General features: G+C 47.2%; 1 protein-coding gene across 9 annotated transcripts in view; it reads right to left on the reverse strand.

The window, feature by feature from the left end:
* Window positions 1-21,787, reverse strand: part of DENND2B (DENN domain containing 2B) — a 165,713-nt gene that overhangs the window by 28,889 nt on the left and 115,037 nt on the right. For all 9 annotated transcript variants that reach the window (XM_057316977.1, XM_057316978.1, XM_048217044.2 and 6 more), the window contains 2 exons: window positions 4,786-6,030; window positions 1,237-1,373 (listed from right to left, as the gene is read on the reverse strand). In XM_057316977.1, the coding sequence (XP_057172960.1) occupies window positions 1,237-1,373; window positions 4,786-6,030 (1,382 nt within the window). The remainder of the gene's footprint in view (window positions 1-1,236; window positions 1,374-4,785; window positions 6,031-21,787) is intronic.

Below are 21,787 nucleotides of genomic sequence, written 5' to 3' on the forward strand. Positions count from 1 at the left end.
TTCCCAGTTGTTAAAGGACAATTCTCCATGGTACCTTACATTTCTGACTTTTGAGCAAGAACGAACCATCCAGAGACTACCATTTCAAAGATGTATAGCAAACAACCTCAGAAGACAGAGAGAGGTCTCCCCGGAGGGTAGAGGCAGATATGTTTCCTAACCAGAATAAAGATAAGGTCTCTTTGTGGGGCAAAGGTTGAGCACGTTTGCTAGCCACCCCCTGAAAAGACTGGGGTTCCTTAAGCTTCGAGTTCCTCAGCTTGCACACAGACCCGCTGTGTGTATAGCCTCTGCTTGGACCTCCTCTACACTCCTTCATGGGACCCGGGAGCAAGGGGAACCCACATGAACACGGAGTTCATGCCTCCTGCTGTGCCGTGAGCAATAAAGTCCTTTGTCTCCGATCCAAGAGTCTGGGGTCTTCTGTCAGCCTCTGCAAAACTGGGGAGGGCTAAACTTGTTTGCAAGCAGAGTAAAATCTCAGATGCTTTCTTTCTTTCTTTTTTTTTTTTTTTTAAAGATTTTATTTATTTATTCGACAGAGAGAGACAGCCAGTGAGAGAGGGAACACAAGCAGGGGGAGTGGGAGAGGAAGAAGCAGGCTCATAGCGGAAGAGCCTGATGTGGGACTCGATCCCGTAACGCCGGGATCACGCCCTGAGCCGAAGGTAGACGATTAACCGCTGTGCCACCCAGGCGCCCCTCTCAGATGCTTTCTTGACATCACTTTAAGGGAAAGTAGGAGACAGATATTAAGGACGAGGCAATATGCTAGGTACTTTGATCAACATTTTATCTCACTGAATCCTAATACTTACCCCTTAAAGTATTATTACTATTATTATTATTAACATCATAACGTCATCATCATCCCTTTGTAAGAGAAGACAGAGGTCTCAGAAAAGTGATTTGCCTAAGGACATATAGCTAAGGAAGGACATATAACTAAGGAAGTCTTCTGAAAAAAAAAAAAAAAAAAGGATGATGTGGTTTTCCCCTTTTTGTGGTCCCAGAAGCCCTTTGGGTTTCAGTTCACTCAAGGTCAGGCTTTAATTTCTCAGCTGCTCAGCCTTTGCTAAGCTACTTCCTCTGGTGCCCATTTTCTTGAGAAGTTCCAGAAGCTGGGCCAAGTCTGCCCACGGTGAATGCAGTGGAACCGGGGAATGTGCCTCCTGTTAACAGCCTGCTCTGCGGCACCCAGCGACGAGCCAGCCCACCAGCTCTGCCCCAGCTTACCCACAATATCTTCATAGGCATTCTCTTCTAAAGTGCTTTTGGATCCAAACTTGGGTTGGCTCTCAGTACCATTCTCAGTGGGAGAAGAGGGGTACAGGGACTGGAGACTGGATGCATCCTCAAACTCAAAGGATTTTCTGTGGATAACAAGAGCATGAGTCATTCCAGCAATACTAGATTCCAACTGCCTTGTTGGGGGAATGGCCATGGGCAACAGCAAAGACCAGAGGTCCTCCTCACCAATCAGCTACCAAGCAACACATCAAGATGGATCAAAACTTACCACTCAAATGAGGAGAAAACGGTTTGAGAGGCCCCAGACTGGGAGCCTGTAAATAACACCAGTAGCAACCCCCCAGCTCATCAGGGTGCTCTGTGTCAGATGCCGTCTCAAATGCCTTGCCTGTGAACTTCGTTCATCTGCATAACGCTGCTACGAGCTCTTGTGCCATGTTATGAATGAGGAGGCGGAGGCTCAGGGAGAGGAGGTGACAAGAGGTAGGACTCGCCCGGGCTGTCTGGCTCCAGGGTCTATGCTTTTGACCTGGGCCTCCAAGTCCTGGAGCATATCATCCTTGAGAAGTATCTGCCAGTACCACAAGAATGGAGTACCTGTCCTGCCTCTGGAGTCTCCATCACACCTGCATCCTAGCAAGGGTTCCCGATCCGAACAGGTGGTAAGGTCTCAACAGTGGATGGTGGTGCCTAGGGCTGTCTGGGGGTCAGGCAAGCAGTTGGTGGTAGGTGGGTTGTTGGAAGAGGAGAGGCTGAGCCCTCCAAACAAATCATACTGCTTCTGAGGTGGAACAAGGAGGGCAATTTGTAGTCAGAAGCTACTTCCAAGACCCAGCTTTCCTTTAGCGAGTCACCTGCTCCTTTCCACACTGCAAACGGCCATCCCCTCTACTGCAGAATTTCAAAACCACGGCTTGTTAGCTTCTCAGACAGCCTGAGCCCACAGTACTCTGTCCTCCTCTCCTCCATTATCTAAGACTTGACCCCAGTTGCATCCTCTCTCTCTCCAAGGGAGGTCCCAGCAAACTCCTGGGGAAGGGGAGAAAGGAAAGGCACTGACTGAGGACCTCCTCCCACCCATCAACACCTCCCCTTCTTTTGGGTACCATGAGACATCTCAGCCTTTCTCTCTTGTTTAATGAAAAACTCTTGAGAGTCTTGGGGTGCAAGTCAAGGACTAAAGGTGTCCTAAAAGCCACATTCTGTTCTCAGCCTGCCTGGCTACTCTGGAGCACCTGACACAGCCGAACACTCTATCCTGGTACTTTCCTTCCTTCGCCTCTATGACATAGTCAACAGCCTCTTTGGCAATGACTTTTCAGGCTCTTGTGAGGAGGGGGTTCACCTTTTTTGCCTGCCTTTTAAATGCCAGGGTCTCTCAGAGTTCTGTCTTTAGGATTCTCTTTCTCACTCTGTACTTTCTGGGGGCCAAATACTATATCTGGGGGTCAGTACTATATCTAGGTGAACCCCTCGCAAGAGCCTGAAAAGTCACTTGGCTATATCTACCATTCCTACCATGATAGCTCCCAAATCTGTTTCTGACCCAGACTTCTCACCCACTTCAACATCCACTGGTTGAGCACAGTGGTTCCCGAACACGGGCCCACAGAAACTGGTGGTCTGAGACCAACCTCTCACGGATATACACGGACAGTGGGGTCAGCATCTTTTGCAGGTAGTTCTCAAGTCAGCAAATAAGACACAAATCATGTTCAGCCAAATTACCCGTGAAAATCCCTCAGGAAGGCACCACGTTGAAGACCAATACACTATCTTGGGTTAAGACTAATATAGTCAGTTTCTCCATAGATTTTTTTAACAGACATCTTTTTCTTTGGTTGAATACCCAAAGAAATATTTGGCTTGCATTTTTTTTAAATAGAAAGATGTACTAAATAAAAGAATCATACGTGACAGCATAGAAACAAACTCGCCTGCTCCTCAAGGGAATATGCTCACTATGTTGAACAGGCAAATAAACAGTCGACTTTCCGAACGGCCTTTTCTCCCCCAAGAGCACAGTTTTTAAATCTGCGGAGTTACCTCTTACGTGAAGCGACCCTGCCACATATGGTATGTGTATCATGTATAAATGTATACATAATACTTCAGGCTGATGTACTCTCTCGCATCCCCCTTTTCCACCTAGCTAACTGCAAATTTTTTGCTCTTCTAAATTTAGCTCAGCAACTCCCTCTAGAAGGAGGCTTTGCTCACTCCCCAGCCTAATTTAGCTATTTCTTCCTTGGGGTCTCTATAGCACCCTGCACTGACAGGGATCACGGCACATAGAACAGCATCTAGGATTTATTCGTGCACCCGTCACATCAAGAATGGAAGAACGGAAGAATCATATCTTATTTGACCCTGTGTCCCCTTAACCAGTACAAGGTTTGGTGCATGGCAGGCTCTAGATGGGTGTTTACAGAAATGGACAAATAAGAACAAAGCAAACACTCTCGTAGGGCTGTTAAAGACTTAAGAGCCAGTAAGCAGGCTGGGGTGAGCCAAAACACAGGATTACCCTTAGCCAAGGGGTCTTCCGGCCCATGGATCTGAAACTTTCTGATGTCTTCCTCTCGTGGCTAAACAGTTACCTGTATGAGATGGGATATGTTGGATGCAGCCTGAAGTATGGGGTCCAATGGAAGAATCCAGAGAAGTGAAACAAACCTGAATGCCATCTGACATTGGTTTAGAAGAGAAAGGCGGTGAGGGAGAGGGAGATTAGGCCTTCCCAAGGAGGCAGGCTCCCAGCCTACCCCAATTCAGAAAATAAGACACCTGTCAACTTTTCAAACCCCAGCAGCTCCAACTCCCAGTCACTATTAGACAGCCCAGGTAGTCCAGGGTCAGGAATGCTGAGACTGACCAGGAAACCAGTGAGAATGTCAGGACAGGTCATTCTTGAACATGGCCAAGAAGCCAATAAAATGTTCTTCGACTCCTTTTTCCTTTTTCCATCAGTCTCCCCTTTTAGGATCCAAGGATCCCCTCTCCCTGTAGGCCCAGGGTCCCTAAATGGCCAGGAAGTCCTCAGGAAAGAGAAAATCACCTTAAATATGTCAATACTACCGTGTTAGGACAACAGCGGTATTCAGATGATGCTTCCCTCAAAGAAATAAGTTTCTAGTACTGGCATTTCAGGTGGTCATGAGGCTAAGATCCTACTATGAGTCCTCAAGGGACTGCCCATTTTATCTAAAAGGAAGGTGGCCCTACCCCTCCCACAGGGATGAAGGAAGTTCCAACAGGCCTCAAGACACAGTATAACTCTCCCCCAAAGGCCAAATCTAGCCCACACCTTCAGTAGGCAGCATTTGGAAGAACCATTTTCACCCTCCCACTCACATTTACGCATCCTTATCCCAGCAAGAGCAGAACTCATGTTACCACCTAACAATGACTCACTGCTTTGGGACCTAGGAATCACTACTGACTGCACCCACAATTACTGTCTGCTTTTGCATCTTCCTTTGAAAGGAAAGTCACTGTGCCCGGCTGTTAAGACACTGGAGGAGCATTCATTACCTGCTCTGGGACTTGCGGTGACCACGCACGTCCTTCTTGGGTCTCCGGGTGACTGGTGGGGCTGGAGTGGAGGGCAGGGGGGGTGGAGCAGCAGGTGTGGGCGAAGGAGGTAGACCATTGCTTGGCTTACTCTTGGGGTTCTTGTCAGCCTCATACTCAAAGGTGCGCTTGGGTTTGGGGACAGGGTTCACAGCGGGATCAGGGGAGCTCTTTGATGGCAGCAGCTGAGAGCTCGGGCTATTTCCAGGGGTCCCTGGCTTAGTGGAGCCACTGCCATCCTTCTCTAGGGGTGGGCCTGCCTCCCCCCCAACTCCAGCCACTCCTCCTGCCCGGCTGCCAGTGCTCACACTCGTGCTCCCTGTTGGTTCCTCCAAGGTACCCAAGGTCCCAGTCTTCCTTCTCCCTCGGTCTACACTGTAGCAGCTGCTGGGGAGCTGGGGGAGTCCCCGGCCCGGCTGCTCCTTCAGGGCCTGTTCAATTTTCTGGATCCGACTCAGCACTGCTGAGCTCTCTCTCCTGCTGCCATGCCCCCTGAGGAAGGCGCTGGGCTCACTCCGGCCTGCCCGTCTCTCCGGCCGATAGAAAGGGTCCCGGACAGGGAGCGCCTCCCCCTCCTCCTCGGTCTCAGGGTAGGAGCACTCTGAGAAGGTCCTGCTCATCCTCCGGAGGCCCTTGAAATCGAAGGCTTTTTCTGAGCTGCAGGGGGATGGCGCCACACTGGGACAGCCCTCACTGAGCGCCCACTCACCCCCAGAGCCCTCCCGCTTCTCCCCGCACATGCTCATCCTGGGCGAAGCCTCTCGGCGCCCCTCCCATGCTGAAATCTTCTCCCGGATGCCCAGGCTGTGGGCACGGGTGCCGGTACGGTTCAGAAAGAGGCTCCGTGAGCCAGCTGTTGGCCCCAGGGATGGGGTGCTCTGGGCAAGGGGGAGGCAAGCAGCTACTCCCTCTACATCCTGGGCTGCCCCTTGGACGTTCTCCTTCTGGTCCTCTCTCTTGCACGCTGAAGGGCTTCTGTCCAAATAGCTGAAGTTGGTGGCCTTGAGGGGACAGATGGGTGGTGCAGTGTCCGGGGAGGGAGCTTGAGGATTTGGGGGTGAAAGATCACGGGGGTGCCAGTCCTTGAGGAGCAGCCGGGAGCTGGAGCGGCTTGGGTACCTGCAGGCTGACGTTTCACTATCACTGAGCGGGTAGATGGGACTCCTCGGTGGGGAGAGAAGTGGAGGTGGAGAGACTGACTGAGACCTAAAAGCAACAAAAACAAAAACAAAAAAAGCAAAAGAAGAGAAAATGGCAATGAGTGGTCTGACAACCAGAGGCGTGGTGTTTCAGTTTTGGAGCGCTCAGTATCTCTTTCCTGCAGGACACCCAAGCTCGAAGTACTCTAGTCACGTAATACACCTTTCAAGGCTGTCCTCAAGGAAAGGAACAGCTGCGTATCCACAGCAGGCCAAACTCAATGGGTCTCTCTGCCCAGTTCAATCTCAGAAGCCTTGAGCACTGTCTGGAACAGAGGCCAGCTCTGTGTCAGGTGAGAGGATCCCAAGAAGCTGCAACTACCAACTAGAGGACAGTAAGGCCAGGCGTGTGCTGCAAAATGTTTAGCGATCGGCCCTCTGAAAGAGAAAGCACGGATCTGTAACATTTGCCAGTCTCTGTGGTATAAATGTTCCCACTGCGGCTGATTTCAAGCTACCAACATGGCCTTGCTGAATGCAGCACTGGGAAGGAATGCTGCTGATCGGTTCTCAGGAAAGCATTTCCTGCACGCTACTTCCTGAAGTACCCCAAATATACACCCAAGCCCTTCGATCTGTCTCCTTAACAAACCCCTGTCTCCCCTGAGACTCCTGTTACTGGCACAGCATACTGCACCTCGGCTTGGGTTCTGACCAGCGTTCAGATCCCTGAAGGTCTCAAAGCATCAGCAGGGTCCCTCAAGAAACAGTCCTCTCTGCCCCATCAGCAAGGGTGCCTGTGGGGAGGGGAGGCCAGCTCCTCAGGCAGCTTCCAGCCTCCAGCGGCGGCACCCCTTCAGACAAGCACCAGCCACTTCTCAGCACTAAATCCACATGCAGGCCTTAGCCAATAGGGGGAAGAGTCCTAAACAACTGGTTTTACACATATTATTCACTCATTTAGTCTTCACTAAAACTCTACATAATTATTATTATTATTATCTCCACTTTACAAATGAAAACCACGGAAGCACAGAAAAGCTAAATATCTCATCCAAGGTCCCTCAGCTGGTGAGGGGGGAAGCCAGGACAGGACCTTACCGAATACAACGCTGCCCCTCTCAAGAGGAAGCAGTAGCCTCTGCCATCTTTGTGAACTGCCTAGGCTCCCGGATATAACCCAGCAGAAACCCTCAGAGCACTGTGCACAGCTCTGTCTCAAATGTAGCATTTATAAGTATCAGGGACCTCTTCCCCCTTGAGACCTCTACACCTCTTCCCTACCAGTCCATGATTTCCATGATTTCTTCCAGGTGGAAGGACACGTCCTCAGTATGTGGAAGGTGCTTAGTGAATGAAGGACAAATAAAGAAAGGAAAAGGTAAAGGTGAGCTTAGTGACAAGAACCATGAGCAGACTTCCCTTTCAGTACACTTTTCTAGTTGTCTGCTAGGGTAATCACTGTCAACTCCCGGCGCTCTCCTCGAACAGTTTTAGTTCAAAGACAGCAGGGTCTTGCCAATGCCACATGCTCCGAAGGCCTACCTGACCCTCATGCCATGGCCCTTAAAGCTGGGCAGGAGCCTCACAGGCTCCAGAGGGCCATGCCATCCACAGGAAGGCAGCCAGCTGCCCTCGAGCCAGCCTGCTGTCACTGCTTGCTCACACACAGAAAACTGGAGCTTGGGTGAGTCAGGGATTGGCCGACAATTCCCTGTTGGGTCATAGCCTCTGGCTGCCCCCGATCAACAGGAAACCTCAACATGCTTAAGTTGTTTTTAAAAGGGCAAGTCAAACAAGAGCCATCCCACGTGTACATGGGCACAGATGAGAGAAATGCAGTGCCCAGCCAAGCCAATGACCAAAGAGACTCTGCTCAGCAAGGACGTGTGAAAAGAATAAGCCTCAGCACTCCCTAGGGTAGGCAGTAGCAGGGCAATGCGCCAAGCTTGAGCCTGGGGAGATCCCAACCTACTCACAATCGAGGGAGGCCTTAAGTCCTTCATTTATTTCACAGAACCATGGATGCCAAAGGTCATCATCAGTCCAGCCCTGTAAGCCAGCAGTGTCTGGATGCCACAAAGGACTCTATGTTTCCGTTAGTCTCATTTGGAGGTGGGAGAAGATGCCTTTAATAGAAAACAACCTGAACTTGTGTTTATTCATTCAACAAATATTTAGTGAGCACCTACTATGTACCAGGATGTGCTCTATGCACTATACACAAGAATAAATATAAGAGACAAAAATCCATGTCCTCATGAAACTTAAATTCTAGTGGGAGAGGACAGGTACCTAATGAGACTCAGAATCTCTTCGGAATCTTCCCATATGTGCCTCATCTCTCCACACATTTTGATACACGCTCCCCTAGGGATGAGTCTCCCCAACCCCCAAGGTGAGAATTCACCAGGCCACGAAGCCACTATACTTCTGGGGGCAGGGGTTAGGTGTGTATGGCATGGCTCCCACAGGTGGGAAAGAACTAAGGTAAGGCTCTCTGGTCCGTCCACCTCCAGCGTGCTTCTAGAACAGGTGACTCCCTCACTTCCTTTAGTACCCCAGCATGGAAATGTCTCCACAAGGGAAGAACTTCTCTCAAAGCCTAAATGCCTGACCTGCTTTAACTATGGTTTAGTTTCTCTCCTCTCAGGACGGATCCAATGGAGAAGAGGCTGGCCCTTCCCTTTCAAGCTGCTGGTCTTTTTTATCATTGCCAAGTTCCGGGCAGAGCCGCGGGTGCTTCTGCTGCCACCTCCCCACACAGGCCAGGCCCAGTGTGTTCTAGCAGCTTGGGATGGACGGAGGGGTCTGCCCAAGCTGACCTGCGGCCTGGTCATCCCCAGGTTCATCCCAGAGGAGGCAGCATTCATTCACTCCAAGGTCCTAGGGATAAATTCGTAAATAACACAGATAAGGCCTTGCCCTCACAGGATTCTCACTTGACAGAAAAACTCACCACTATCTCTCCATGTTTCTGATTCTACCTTTTTAGGAATGTGACTATAAGCAAAGCCACTCACTCTGTCTGAGCTTCCAGTCTCAATTCCTCAAACTTGTTCTGACTACATCACAGGGTTGTCATAATGGGCAAATGAGACTATGGATGTGAACTGATATCATATACTGTAACTCACTACGACTGTTAGTTATCATTGGTATTAAGTTATCATTACCACTAAGTCTCCAGGTTATGCCAGGCCAGTTGTTCTCATGAGAGGGTAAAAATGCCTTAGGGTTCACGTTTCAGAGTAGCCACTAACAAGTTACATGACCTTGAGCAAAGAACTTTATCTCTTTAAACCTTAGTATCCTGATCTGTAAAATGGAGGTTAAGAGAACACACTTCTCAGGGGGTTATTGTAAGGAATAGAGACAACATACATCAAGTGCTGAACTCAGTGGCTAACACATAGTACTCAGCCTTAGCTTGATAATTACTAATATTAACAAGGGGCTCACTATTCAGAATAATCACTTGGCAAACTTTTTCAAAGAGCTTACCTTTGTCCTTGGAGTCTAAACATCTGGAGTAGAAGAGGAAGGGAGTAAATTTAATATGGCCATAAATCCTTTGCAGCTCGTGATGTCAGAAAGTGGGTTCTATTTTTCTGCCCTTTAAATCTAGGTTGACCTTGTGATTTGCTTTGACCAACAGAATGGAGTAGAAATTAAGCTAAGTCCCAAACTTGAGGCCTTAAGAGGCCTTGCAGAGTCCCTCTTCACATACCTAGAATGCTACCCTGAGACTGTCATGTTAGGAAGCCAGTCTAGTCTTTTAGAGGATGAGAGGCCATGTGGAACGCAACAGAGGCCCCCACAGCCAACAGCCAGCCCCAAAGTGAGCTGACACATGAGTGAGGTCACCTTGGACCCAAATGAACTTGGCTACATGAGAGACTCCAGGGGAAACCAGTAGACAGACTGCCCAGTAAATACACAGAAATGTGAGAAGTAATCAACTGTTTTAATAGTAAAATGATGCAGGTGGGAAAGGTCAGCTTCATATATAATTGGCCTGTCCTATCCCAGTGCAGAAGAACTGCCCAGAACCTTCCATCCCCATGCCTCTTTCTCCCCCACTTCCCCACAGAGCAGCTTCCATGGTCTTGATGTTTGGATCTCACTCTCTCTACTAGGAGCTCTGGCATGAGAATCTCCTGTGAGCACTCCCTGCAAATGGAGCTAGTTCTGTAATTCCAATAATAGAACCAGCCTCCATCAGTCTTTGCCCCAAGTGGAAGGAGGGCTCAGGACAACCTGTTAACCCAGAAAACAAGGAGACTTAAGGGGGAACACGATGGGGACTGGCAATGAGGATGCATGGTTCTTTGTGGCAGTGTTCCCACAGCAGAGGGCATCTCCTGGGCATGGATGGGAGGGGGGTGCTCACTCACTCATAGGCACCAGTCCCCTCTAGCTATTTTCCAGTTCCTCAAATGCAGGCTGGCAGTGAAAGTAAGATAATTCTCCCCCTGTTGGACAATGGGAAACTGTAGCCACATGAATGGTGGTGCCTGGATCCAAATATATACCCGGTGCTATTTTAGGCATCAGGGATCAGCACAGACTAAAATTAGACAAAGTCTCTCTATAGGTTATAGTCTTGTAGAGGGAGGCAGTGTGGCTTTATTTGTGCAGAGTGAACAGACAATAACCAAACCAACACTGAGAGATGGGTATGGAGCTAATGAAGAAGAATAAAAAAGGGTAAAGGGAGAGAGAGATTCAAAGTGAGGGAGGTCAGGGAAGGCCCATCTGCCGGGGACAATGTGAATATAGCCTGAAGGAAGGAAATAGTGTGTTTATCCAGAGGAGAAATGTTGCAGGCAAAAGGAGCAGTAGGGCAAAGGCTTGAGGCAACTACATACTTAACTGTATTCTAGGGGCAGCAAAAAGCCCAGTATGGATAGAGTGGAGTGAGAAGAGCAGAGGGCTGGAGATTAGTCAGAGAGGCACCAGAAGACCCAAGGACCAATAATAAGACTTGGGTTTTTACTCTGAGAGAGAAAGGAAGCTCTTGAAGGGGTATGAGCAGAAAAATGAAATGCTCTGACTTCATATCAGAGAACGAAGTGCAGGGATGCAAGCATGGCAGCAAGGAGATCACCTAAAGGTGTGATAATCCAGGCCAGAGAGTATTATGGCTTGGATTAGAATGGCAGCAGAACAGATAAGTCTATTTTGAGAGCTGTGCCAATAGGATTTGCTGATGAATTGGATAAAAGAGACAAAGAGAGTCAAGGATGATGACAAGGTTTTTTGCCTGAGCACCTGGTAGAATGGAGTTAGGGTTATAAACCTCTACCTAGGAGTCATCAGCAGTATCTAGATATTATTTAAAATTATATGACTAAGTGGCTAGTATCAAAAAGACAAGAAATAACAAACATTGGCAGGCATATGGAGAAAAGGGAACCCATGTGCACATTTGGTGGGAATGTAAATTGGTGCAACTACTATGGGAAACAGTATGGAGGTTCCTCAAAAGATTAAAAATAGAAATATCATCTAATGTAGTAATTCTACTACTGGGTATTTGCCCAATGAAAATGAAAGCAATAATTCAAAAAGAAATATGCACTCCAATGTTTATTGCAGCATTATTCATAGTTTGCAGCCAAACTATGGAAGCAACCTAAGTGTTCATCGATAGATGAACGGACAATGAAGATGTGAGACAGACACACACGCGTGCATACACACATATTTACATACCATGGAATGTTACTTGGCCATAAAAAAAGAATGACATCTTGCCATTTGCGATGACATGGATGAACTAGAGAGCATTATGCTAAGTGAAATAAGACAGAGAAAGACAAATATCATATGACTACACTTATATGTGGAATCTAAAAACCAAAATAAACAAACAAACAAAACACAAACAGACCTTAAACACAGGGAACAAACTGATGGTTGCCAAAAGGGAGAAAGGTAGGGGGATGGGAAAAACAGGTGAAGGGGTTTAAGAGGTACAAACTTCCAGCTATAAAATTAATAAGTCACAGAGATGAAAAGTACAGCATAGGGACTGTGGTCAATAATACTGTAATAACATCGTAGGGTTACAAGACACAGTGGTGAGCACTGCATAATGTACAGAATTGTCAAATCACTGTGTTGTACACCTGAAATTGACATAACATTGTTTGTCAACTATATTTCAATAATAAAAGACAGAAAACTATATGCCTATATGAGCTCATCTAGGGAGTCGGTAGCTACAGAAGCCCAAGGCCTGAACTGGAGCCTGAATGAGAAGTGGAGACAAAGAGTTCAGGCATCCCTTTCAAAGGGTTTTCCTAAAAGGGGGAACAAGAAAATGAGGTGGTAGGTGGAGGAGAATGTGGTGTAATAGAAGCAAGTTATCTTGAGCTAGGAGATAAGACCCAGCATGCTTGAATGATGACTGAAATGATCCAGTAGAGAGGACGAGAGAGGGCAAATGCACCAGCAATGTCCTTAAGCAGGCAGTAAAGGGGATGGGGACCCCATGCCCATCTAGAACGGTTGGCCTTAGACAGGAGAACCCCTTTTGCTTCACTCCCACCCACCTGGGCTGAATGACTTTTCCCATGGTCTCATCCCTACGCTGCTCTATGTTTCCACCATTGGCTTTTACTACCTCATGCTTTCCAACACATTTCACTGAGTAGAGAAAAGGTCCAGATTTGTTCTTGGTTTCCTACTCTTTCAAGCATCTGTATTAGCTCCTTCCCCAAACACAATGATGTGCTTAATGACTTGAGTCCTATTAATTCAATAACCTTCACATCTCTCAGATCTGCCCCCTTCCTCATCCTCCCCACTGCTACTGCTACTTCCTCAGTTCAGATCTGATCTTTCACCAGGACTCTTAAAACAATCTCTTAATTTCTCTTTCTGCCTTTAATCTTAACCCAGTTCTAGTCAGTCCTCTCATCTTCTGACATCTTTCTAAAACACAAAACTCTTCACGCTTGAAACTCCCCATTATCCACAGAAGGGAGTACAAATTCACTGGCTTGGATGACAAGGCCCCTTGTGATCCGGTCCCTATTTTTACTTTGTCATCTGTCTTTTCCTACATACAATCCCCAAACCACCCACATCAAAGTCCTTGCTTTTCATGCCTCTAGGCCTTCATACATTGTTTGCTTTACCTAGAATTCTATCTCTGTAGCTCTGCTCTGGAATCTCTTTTGACCCTACTCCCTTCTTCCAGGTGGAGATGGCCAAGTTTTGATGCCTCCACTGCACCTGGAAAAATGTCTGTTACGGTACCTGTAACATGTTATTGGACTACACTGTTTCCTCACTTGTCTCCCTTACTAGACGATGAGTGGACCTTGTCGAAGGTGGTGATGGTGTCTTATTAATCTTGATATCCCCTACTCTTTTCACTGCATCTAGAATTTGGTAGGAAATAATATTTATATTGAATGACTAAATGAATTAATAAAAAATAGTTAAAACCTCGGTATCTTTATGCCTGCCCAGGATATTGTTCACAGACTCCCCTGCTCCCCCTCTTTGCCACACATGATCTGAAGAACAACACAAAGCACTTAGTGCAGACCAGCATGGCTGTCAGTCCCCAAAGTCCTCTCCCATATGGCAAAAATCATATACCACACCAAGCATCTAGAAACCTGGGTTCCCTCTGGTCCTGGTTCCCTCACTCACTGGATATGCTCATGGAAAAGTCATCTAAATTCTTTGAATCTTTATCCATGAAACAGGAAAAACCCTTGCTCTGAGTATCCTTACATACTAGCTGTGTGGCTAAAATGATGTACCTTTAAAAAGTGCTTGAACACCATAAATAGCTCCAGGAAGGTAAAAGAAGTACAAAAGTAAATACAACACAGCTAAAAGACACCTACGACTGTGCTCTGATCATTTGCTCTTTATTCTAAAATCCCAGGCTTGCCCCTGGGGAGGCAGACACTGTGAAACTGGGCACACATGCCACCACCTTGTCAGCAGGCAGCCAGATCTGCTGCTCAGCACAGGCGTGGATGCCAACACTGCAGCATGTGACTGGCCAAAACCAACATTTACAGGACAGGGAGTAAGATAAACAGATAAAAGGAGAAAGAGAGGAGAAAGGCGGGGGAGAATGCAAAGGACATTTAAACGAAACAGAGGAGCATAAACACTCACAAATATGTAAGACAACTGAGTAGGAAAAAGAGTATGAACTAAGGGCATGGAAAGAGAAATTTAAAGAAAAAGCAACATGTGCAGTATGTGTATACATAGTCAGAAAGTGAGGGTTAAAATGCAAAGTATGTGCCCTTCCCTCTGGTATTATTTCATAAGAATACAACCCAACCCTTTGCTTAGTGATCTGAGCCATTCTCCAGGAACACAGCAGTAAGCATTCATGCCAAGGAATGCCCCATATATTGCCAAGTGCACCCAAGAACTCTCTGGGAGGGAAGGCTATCCTTAGTCCCTGATGACAAGAGGTTTCTGAACTCAGCATGTGCTGGTGACAGGACTTCCCTGTGTGTCGGTATCAGGAAGAGGACCAAGTTGGGGCCAGTGGGGGAAGATTCCTGTGGGTCCAGGAAATAGCCCCGGAGGTAACAAGATGGGCTGTGGATGCCATGAAGCGAGCCTATCTACAGATTAAGGTTACATGGAGCCCAGGTTCCAATATGCTTAGTCTCTACTAAACAGTTATCTAGCTGTTTAGAAACTGCCTGGGAGTTGGCCATTCACCATTCTAGGGCTGTTCAATGAAGGTGGGCCCTTGTTGATTCATTGGGCATCAGCATCCTCCCACCACACAGTGACTGCCTCAACTCTGGAGATGACGTTCTCACTATATTCCCTCAAGGCCATACTCTGAGGCACCCAAGAAGAAGAAAAGACAGGAAGGCTCCCTGATTCCCATTAGCAAGTCCAGACTTTTGCTCCCCAGGCCAGAGCAGGGGCTCAGCTCAATAACTCCCACTGACATCCCACTCTGGGACAGTCCTGATAAAAAACCAAAGGACGAGGTGACACAGCTTGGCCTTCCTGTTCCCAAAGCAACCTCATCTCAAATGGTTGGAGGCCCTCAACAGGGTCCAGGATAGCCTCATCCTCCAAGTGGGGATACATATGGGCCACCATCTATAGAGACTCTTGAGGTCAACCATAGCTTGTCAGAGTAAGAAGAATGGTAGCTAAGGTCAGAGCAGAAACTGAGTCACCTTTTCACTTCCAAAAGTACATCCAAGAATCTACCAAAGCCATACCTGTCTACCTTCCAGCTGATTTCTAGGGAAGCACAAAGAGGATCAGTGAGCTCTTCTCTGGGTGAGAACCCCAAGTCCTCTAAGTAGTAGATGCAATGAACACAGAGTATTTACAAGACGGAAGTCCTCCCTGAGGCAGGTAAAAAATGATGCCTTACAGGAATACCCTCAAAGCCCTAGTCCAGTAAAAATGGGACTGCTCTACAAAGCAGAACCAGGTACTGTGCAAAGCCAACAGGGAGAGAAATGTAGTTCCAGGAAACCATACTAAAGATACTTATAATGGTTTTAAAACATGGTCCCCCAATTCTTTGACATGTCTCCTATAAAAAGCACCCCTTCCCTTGAATCTGGACTCTGCGACTGCTTGACTAATAGAACACAACTGAAATGAATCTGTGCCAATTTCCAGGCCCAAGCCTCAAGAAACCAGCAGCTTGAGGAAGCCAGGCCATGTAGAGAGGGTACATATAGGTGGTCTAACAGTTCCAGCTGAGGTTCCAGAAATAGCCAACATCAACCTCCAGACATGAGGCAACACACCTCCGGCTGACACCAGCCCCTAGCCAATGAGTCACCCTATGCCTTGAAGTCTTTCCAGCCAAGGTGCCAGACATCATGGAGCAGGGACCAGCCATCCCTGCAGTGTTCTCTGAATTCCTAAGCTACAGAGTCTGTGAGCATAATAAAATGGCTGTTTTACACCATAAATTCTGGGGTAGTTATGTAGCAGTCGATAAGTGGAACAGATTTTGGTACCTAGAAATTTAGTGCTGTTGAAACAAAATCCTAAATCACTGACTTGGGAACTGAGTGACAGGCTGTCAGGAGGGGATACGGGAAAGTAAGGAAAATGTTAATAGAAGCTAGAGGGAAGGGGACCCTCGTAAATGTTGAAAAGTTTGGTAATTCTGTCCCCAGTGGCAAGAAGGAAAATAGGAAATCTACCTAATTCGATGATCCAGCTTAAGGTATCTCCAAGCAGAGCGCTGCAGGTGCCATCCAACGTCTAGCTGCTTACAGTACAAGCCGGAAGAGAGGAGACAGAAAAGGGACTGTTTCGTTTTTCAAACAACACGGAAAGGAAACAGAAAGGAGAAAGGGCTTTCTGGGTTACAAAATTACACTTGTTTCTGTCTCTCTGGACAGGAAAAAGTTTTCAAATTAAGAAATGGCTTCCAGATTGTAGTGGCAGTTTCAGTGTGTGTGTGTGTGTGTGTGCACGCACGTGTGTGTGCGTGTGGGTGCTGAAACGAATCATACTGTACACTTTAAAGGGTTCAGTTTACTGTACTTTAATTATCCCTCAATAAACCTCTTTTTAAAAATCTAGAGAAGAACAATGTCTAGTCCTAAAAAATCCTGTGTCAAGACCTAAAAAAATGGTTTCAAGCATTGCCTCAAAGAATCTCACGTACAGACAGGCAAAAGGCCTTCTAATGATTTCAAGGGTGGGCCTTGCAGACCTTCTGTAAATGGTAAGGCCTCCGAGACTCTTAAGAAACCTTGCCCCAGAGCAGTCTCCCAGGGAACCCAATGCCAGAAGGGGCTCAAGGTGAAGTGATCTGTACATGTGCCTTCTGTTGACTGCAGTGGGTTATAAAGGGACTCAGAAGAAACCCACTAAGTTTTTAAATGAAGTATATCAGCTGGGACTGGGAAGCACAGAGACAGTACATAACAAAGGGGAGACTCTGGACACTTGAAATATTATGGCCATGGAGCCAATGGAGAAAACTACTCACCTGCGAGAATGGGCTACTTTTGATAGAAAAGGAAGAATGAGTCCGCGTCAGGGCAGAACCCAAAGCCCTGAGGGGGCAGCCAGAGACAAGGTAAATGCCTCTGGGCAGTAACAGGAAGACTTAACCAAGGCTTTGGTCACTTGTGCCTTACTGGATATAAGAATTACAGTGGGCCAGTAACTGCAGCGTGGCCTCTCGTTTCCCCTTTCTGAAGAGGGTATCTACAGCGGTTCTCCTGGGCCTGTCCCACCAGGGTATTTAGGGTGGCAGATACATATCCTCTCTAGTTTATAGGTCTTCACATCAAGAGAAATAGGACTCAAGGAACTGCACACAACGAGAGAAAGGGACTGCACCCAAAGCGTTTCTTCTATACCTGAACCTGACTCACATGATGGGATCTTAGACTTCAAGCTGATGCCATTAACAAGATGACACTTGGGAACTTAGGGAAGAGACTGAGTGTATTTCTTTTTTTTTTTTTTTTTTAAGATTTTATTTATTTATTTGACAGAGAGAAAGACAGCCAGCAAGAGAGGGAACACAAGCAGGGGGACTGGGAGAGGAAGAAGCAGGCTCATAGCAGAGGAGCCTGAAGTGGGGCTCGATCCCATAATGCCAGGATCACGCCCTGAGCCGAAGGCAGACGCTTAACCGCTGTGCCACCCAGGCGCCCCGAGTGTATTTCACATTGGGGAAGGATGTGAATTTTTGTGATTAGAGGGCAGACTATGGCAGATTGCATTTTCCAAAGAGAGTGACCACGACCTACCCCATCTCACATGCCTTCCTAGCAAGGTGAAGTGGATACTCCTCTCATCAAGTGGGAATTATTTTCCCTCCTCTTGTGTGATGTTGCAATGTATAATAAGAAAATAGAATTGGTCTTAGTTCCACTTCTGGCACAGAGCTCCTAAAACCCTTGGAATTGCCCAAGTGATGACAGCGATCAAGGTGTCTTTTGTCATGTTAATGAGTGACTTTTGGACTACACCTAAGCATGGGGCCCTTTGCCAGGAAAACCAACCTTGTGATTAGAGGGTTGGAACTTTCAGTTGTTTTCCTCCCCAGAACCCCAGGGACGGGAGACCGGCTGGAGGCTGAATCAGCCACCAATGGCCAATGATCTCATCAATCATGCCTATGTAACCGAAGCCTCCATAAAAACCCAAAAGGGCAGGGTTCAGAGAAGTTCCAGGTTGGTGAATCAGAATGCTGCCAAATGCCACTATGCAAGGCCCAAGCTCCCCAGGACAAAAAAATCCTTTGTTCGAGACCTCGCCCCATGTATCTCTTGGTCTAGCTGTAGATTTGTATCCATTAATATCCTTTGTAATAAACCGGTAATCTAGTGAGTAAACGGGTTTCCTGAGTTCTGTGAGCCACTCTAGTAAATTACTGAACCCAAGGAGTGGGTCATGGGAACCTGTGATGGTTAGCCAGTCTGTCAGAAGCATATGGAACAACCTGGCTTGAGATCAGCGTCTGAGGCCCGGGCCAGTCTACGGCACTGAGCCCTTAACCTGTGGCATCTGATGCTCTCTCTGGCAGATAGTCTCAAAATCGAGTTGAATTGTAGGGCACCCAGCTGGTGTGAGAGAATTGCCTAGTGGTGCAGGGGAGCACCCACACATACACCACTATGTTGGAGCTGGGGTGCAGAGCTCTTTACCTTAAACTCAGGCACACCTTTGTTCTCACCTTAATCAACAAGTTAAACAGAAAAGACGCCATGCAACTTTGGAGGCTAGGTCATTAAAATGTCATGCATTTCTACCCAGTTCTCTTGAGATGCTCACTCTTCAAACCCGGACATCATGCTCTAAAAGCATGCGACCAAACACGGAGGCCCCTCGTAGGTGCTCCCTAGCTGAGGTCCCAGCGGACTGCCAGCATCAACAGTCAGACATGTAAGTGAACAAGTCTTCAGATGATTCCAGGCCCTAGCCACTGAGTCACCAGTGCTGCACTACAAGGAACAGAGACAAGCTTTCCCTAATGAGCCCTATCCAAACTGCAACTTGTGAGCAAAATAAATGACCAGTAATGTTTTAAGCCACTAAGTTTAGAGCTGTTTGTTATGCAGCAATAAATAACCAGACAAATACTGCTGACATGGTTGGATTCTAGGAAGCATCTCGGGTAACAGGTCCTCCTGAGAAGTAGCCTGCCACACCAGGGCAGGCTCTGCAGCACTATCTTTTACCCACAGCCACCACTCTCAAGAGATTTTCCCTATCTGCTAGCTTTTACCCTCTTTCTGAAATCTAAAGCAGAGGGTTCAGATCCGTGCACACTTTAGCAGTGGGACCCCAAGACCTCTCTGGATTTCACCATATTACAAACCAATGCCTTCCTCTGCACAGAAACCTGCAAATGTGAGTTGAAATGATGGTTCTACTGTCAGTTAGCAATGTGGGTTTTAGCTTCCTTATATGTAACATCAAGTAACTGAATGAATCCCAAGGCCCCTGCAACTCTAACACTCCAAAAGAGTATGTGCTGGGACTCCAAAGAGTCCCAACAGAGTAGCAGAAATAAGACCCCCATGAAAATCCACCCTATGAGGTACTAGATGATAAGTGCTGTTTGGAGACTCCAAACCAAGGGTTCTGCAAGTGAATACAGAGGGGAGGAAAATCCTTCATAGCTGGGTGGTTAAGAAAAGCACTGGGAAGGAAGTAAAACTTGCATCTAGACTGGCAGAAATGGAAGGTTTTCATTAGACAACAGTGAGGGATAAGAGTAGAAAGGCAGACCAGGGCTTTTTATGAAAGCCTTACAAGCTAGGCCAAGTTTGACCATATCATACTTGACAACAGTTTTTGAGCGGGAAGATCCCAGGAATGTTTAGAGGGAGGTGAATGGAGTGGTACAACAAAACACAGAAGGATCAAGAGAGCAAGCCTTGAGTTCTTTCTCCCATTAGCTTTGTATTTGGAGGGAGCACCTCTTCTTTTCTACGTCTCAGCTTCCCAATCTGTAAAACAAGTGGGTTCGACTACATGAGCTCTAAGGTTCTTTTCAGCTCTGCCTTTCTAAGAGTCTGGGGACTGAATAGAAAGGGAGCCCCAAGTTGGTAAGACCTATTAAAAAAGGTACTACGAGGACTCAAATAGCACAGCAGCCTATGCTAAAAGACGTTCCCCACCCAGACATCTAATCAACTGGTCAATAAATAGTTATCATCTCCCACATACCAGGCATTGTTCCAGGCTCAAGGGAGATGGAAAGAAGTGAACCAAAGTCCGTGACCCCAAGAAGTCTACACTTTTATAGGCACCCAGGTTCCTCACACCTATATCCAGAGGCAAGGTTCCCAAACACAATACTGATAGCCTGTTATCTCCATGGGGCAATGACCCAGGTGCTGGAGGTTCACAGTGAAGAAGCTGTCAAGGAAATCAGCAGGCATGATGAGTCTTCTGAGAACAGCCCCTGCTGCCTGCCAGGCCTTACAGCACAAGTGAAATCTCCCGAGAGCAACAAGTAGTAAAGTTCACCTCATTTAGGTGGCTGAATTAGCTTTAAGCATAATACTTCCTTGTTTGCGAGTCACCACACTGCTTCTAGTCTCACCCCAGGTCATCAACACCAACATCACAAAGCCTGGCCTCTGAAATATAGGAGCTTAGAGAATCCCCCCTCTGACTCCCAGAATTGGATAGAGTCAAATCTTATGAGCTGGAGTGGAATCATATGTAGAGAGGATTTATCTGGCAGCTAAGTGTGAAGCAACATGCCCACGCTGCCTCATCAACAAAGAGAAAGGGAAACCTACTCCAAGAGACCAAAACCTAGCAAAGGACAAAACTTTGGTGGTCAAATGAAAAGGCTTGGATTTCCTCCTCCTCCATACCCTGACTGAGCTACAGAGGAAAAGGAAGGAAATAAATTAGCAAAATACCCATAAAACAAAAAATAGAACGGAATCCAGGATCTCTAACCCACACCAGGTGAAGTCTCATTCAAGTTAAGGACAAAAACTTGCAAATACCCATCTTGGCAGTTCCACAGGGTCCCGTCTGCCCTTCTCCACCAGTTTTCCATGCCCCAGAGTACCTCCTACCCCCAGAGTGAGACACAAATGCCTCTTACTACCACTGGGTTCCTCTGCCTCCATGTGGATGACGTGGGGGTCCCCAAAGCAGCCAGGAAGTCAAACATCCAGCCTTCCCAGACCCTAGCAGCCTTCCAGTCCCCAACTAAAGTTCCCGACACACCAAGGAGTCTTTTCCCACTGAGACCCCCAGGCTAGTGATGATAAAAAATAGCCTCAGGTCACTGCCAAACATCTACCAAAAGGTCAGACTAAGAGATCCAGGTGCCAAGGTCATTAATCCAAGTTGTAAATACCTTGAAGAAAGAGAATGGACCATTCTTTCTCTCCCATTGTCTACCACAGAGCCTGGCACCTGAGAGGAAAGCCCTCAGAGTTCACTGACAATGACTTCCTAAATGAACTGGTGATTTACTGCCCTACTCAGCCCAAAGAGCACCACCCAGATACGGCTGGGGGTGAAGACAGCCAGCAAACCCACCAGATGACACTTTCATAATAACACCCACAGTCCAGCAGTAGCCTCTTAGAGAAGGTTATAGCTAGCCACAGAGGCCTGGGACTCCATGCCAAAAACCCAGGAAAGAGGAATGAAGTATGGCAAAAAGGAAGGGAGGTGAAGACCTAGATGGGAGGCTGGAAGAATGCTTTTTTTAGGCACATCGGAGGCTCAGATATCTACAAACATCATCTATCATGTTATGATGGCAAGCATGCCAGGAAGCTAAAGGAAGAGCAATTTCTAATGGGGTGCCTGCGTGGCTCAGTCGTTAAGCGTCTGCC

The sequence above is a fragment of the Ursus arctos genome, unplaced genomic scaffold (genome assembly GCF_023065955.2).
Source record: "Ursus arctos isolate Adak ecotype North America unplaced genomic scaffold, UrsArc2.0 scaffold_22, whole genome shotgun sequence".
NCBI classification, from domain to species: Eukaryota; Metazoa; Chordata; class Mammalia; order Carnivora; family Ursidae; genus Ursus; species Ursus arctos.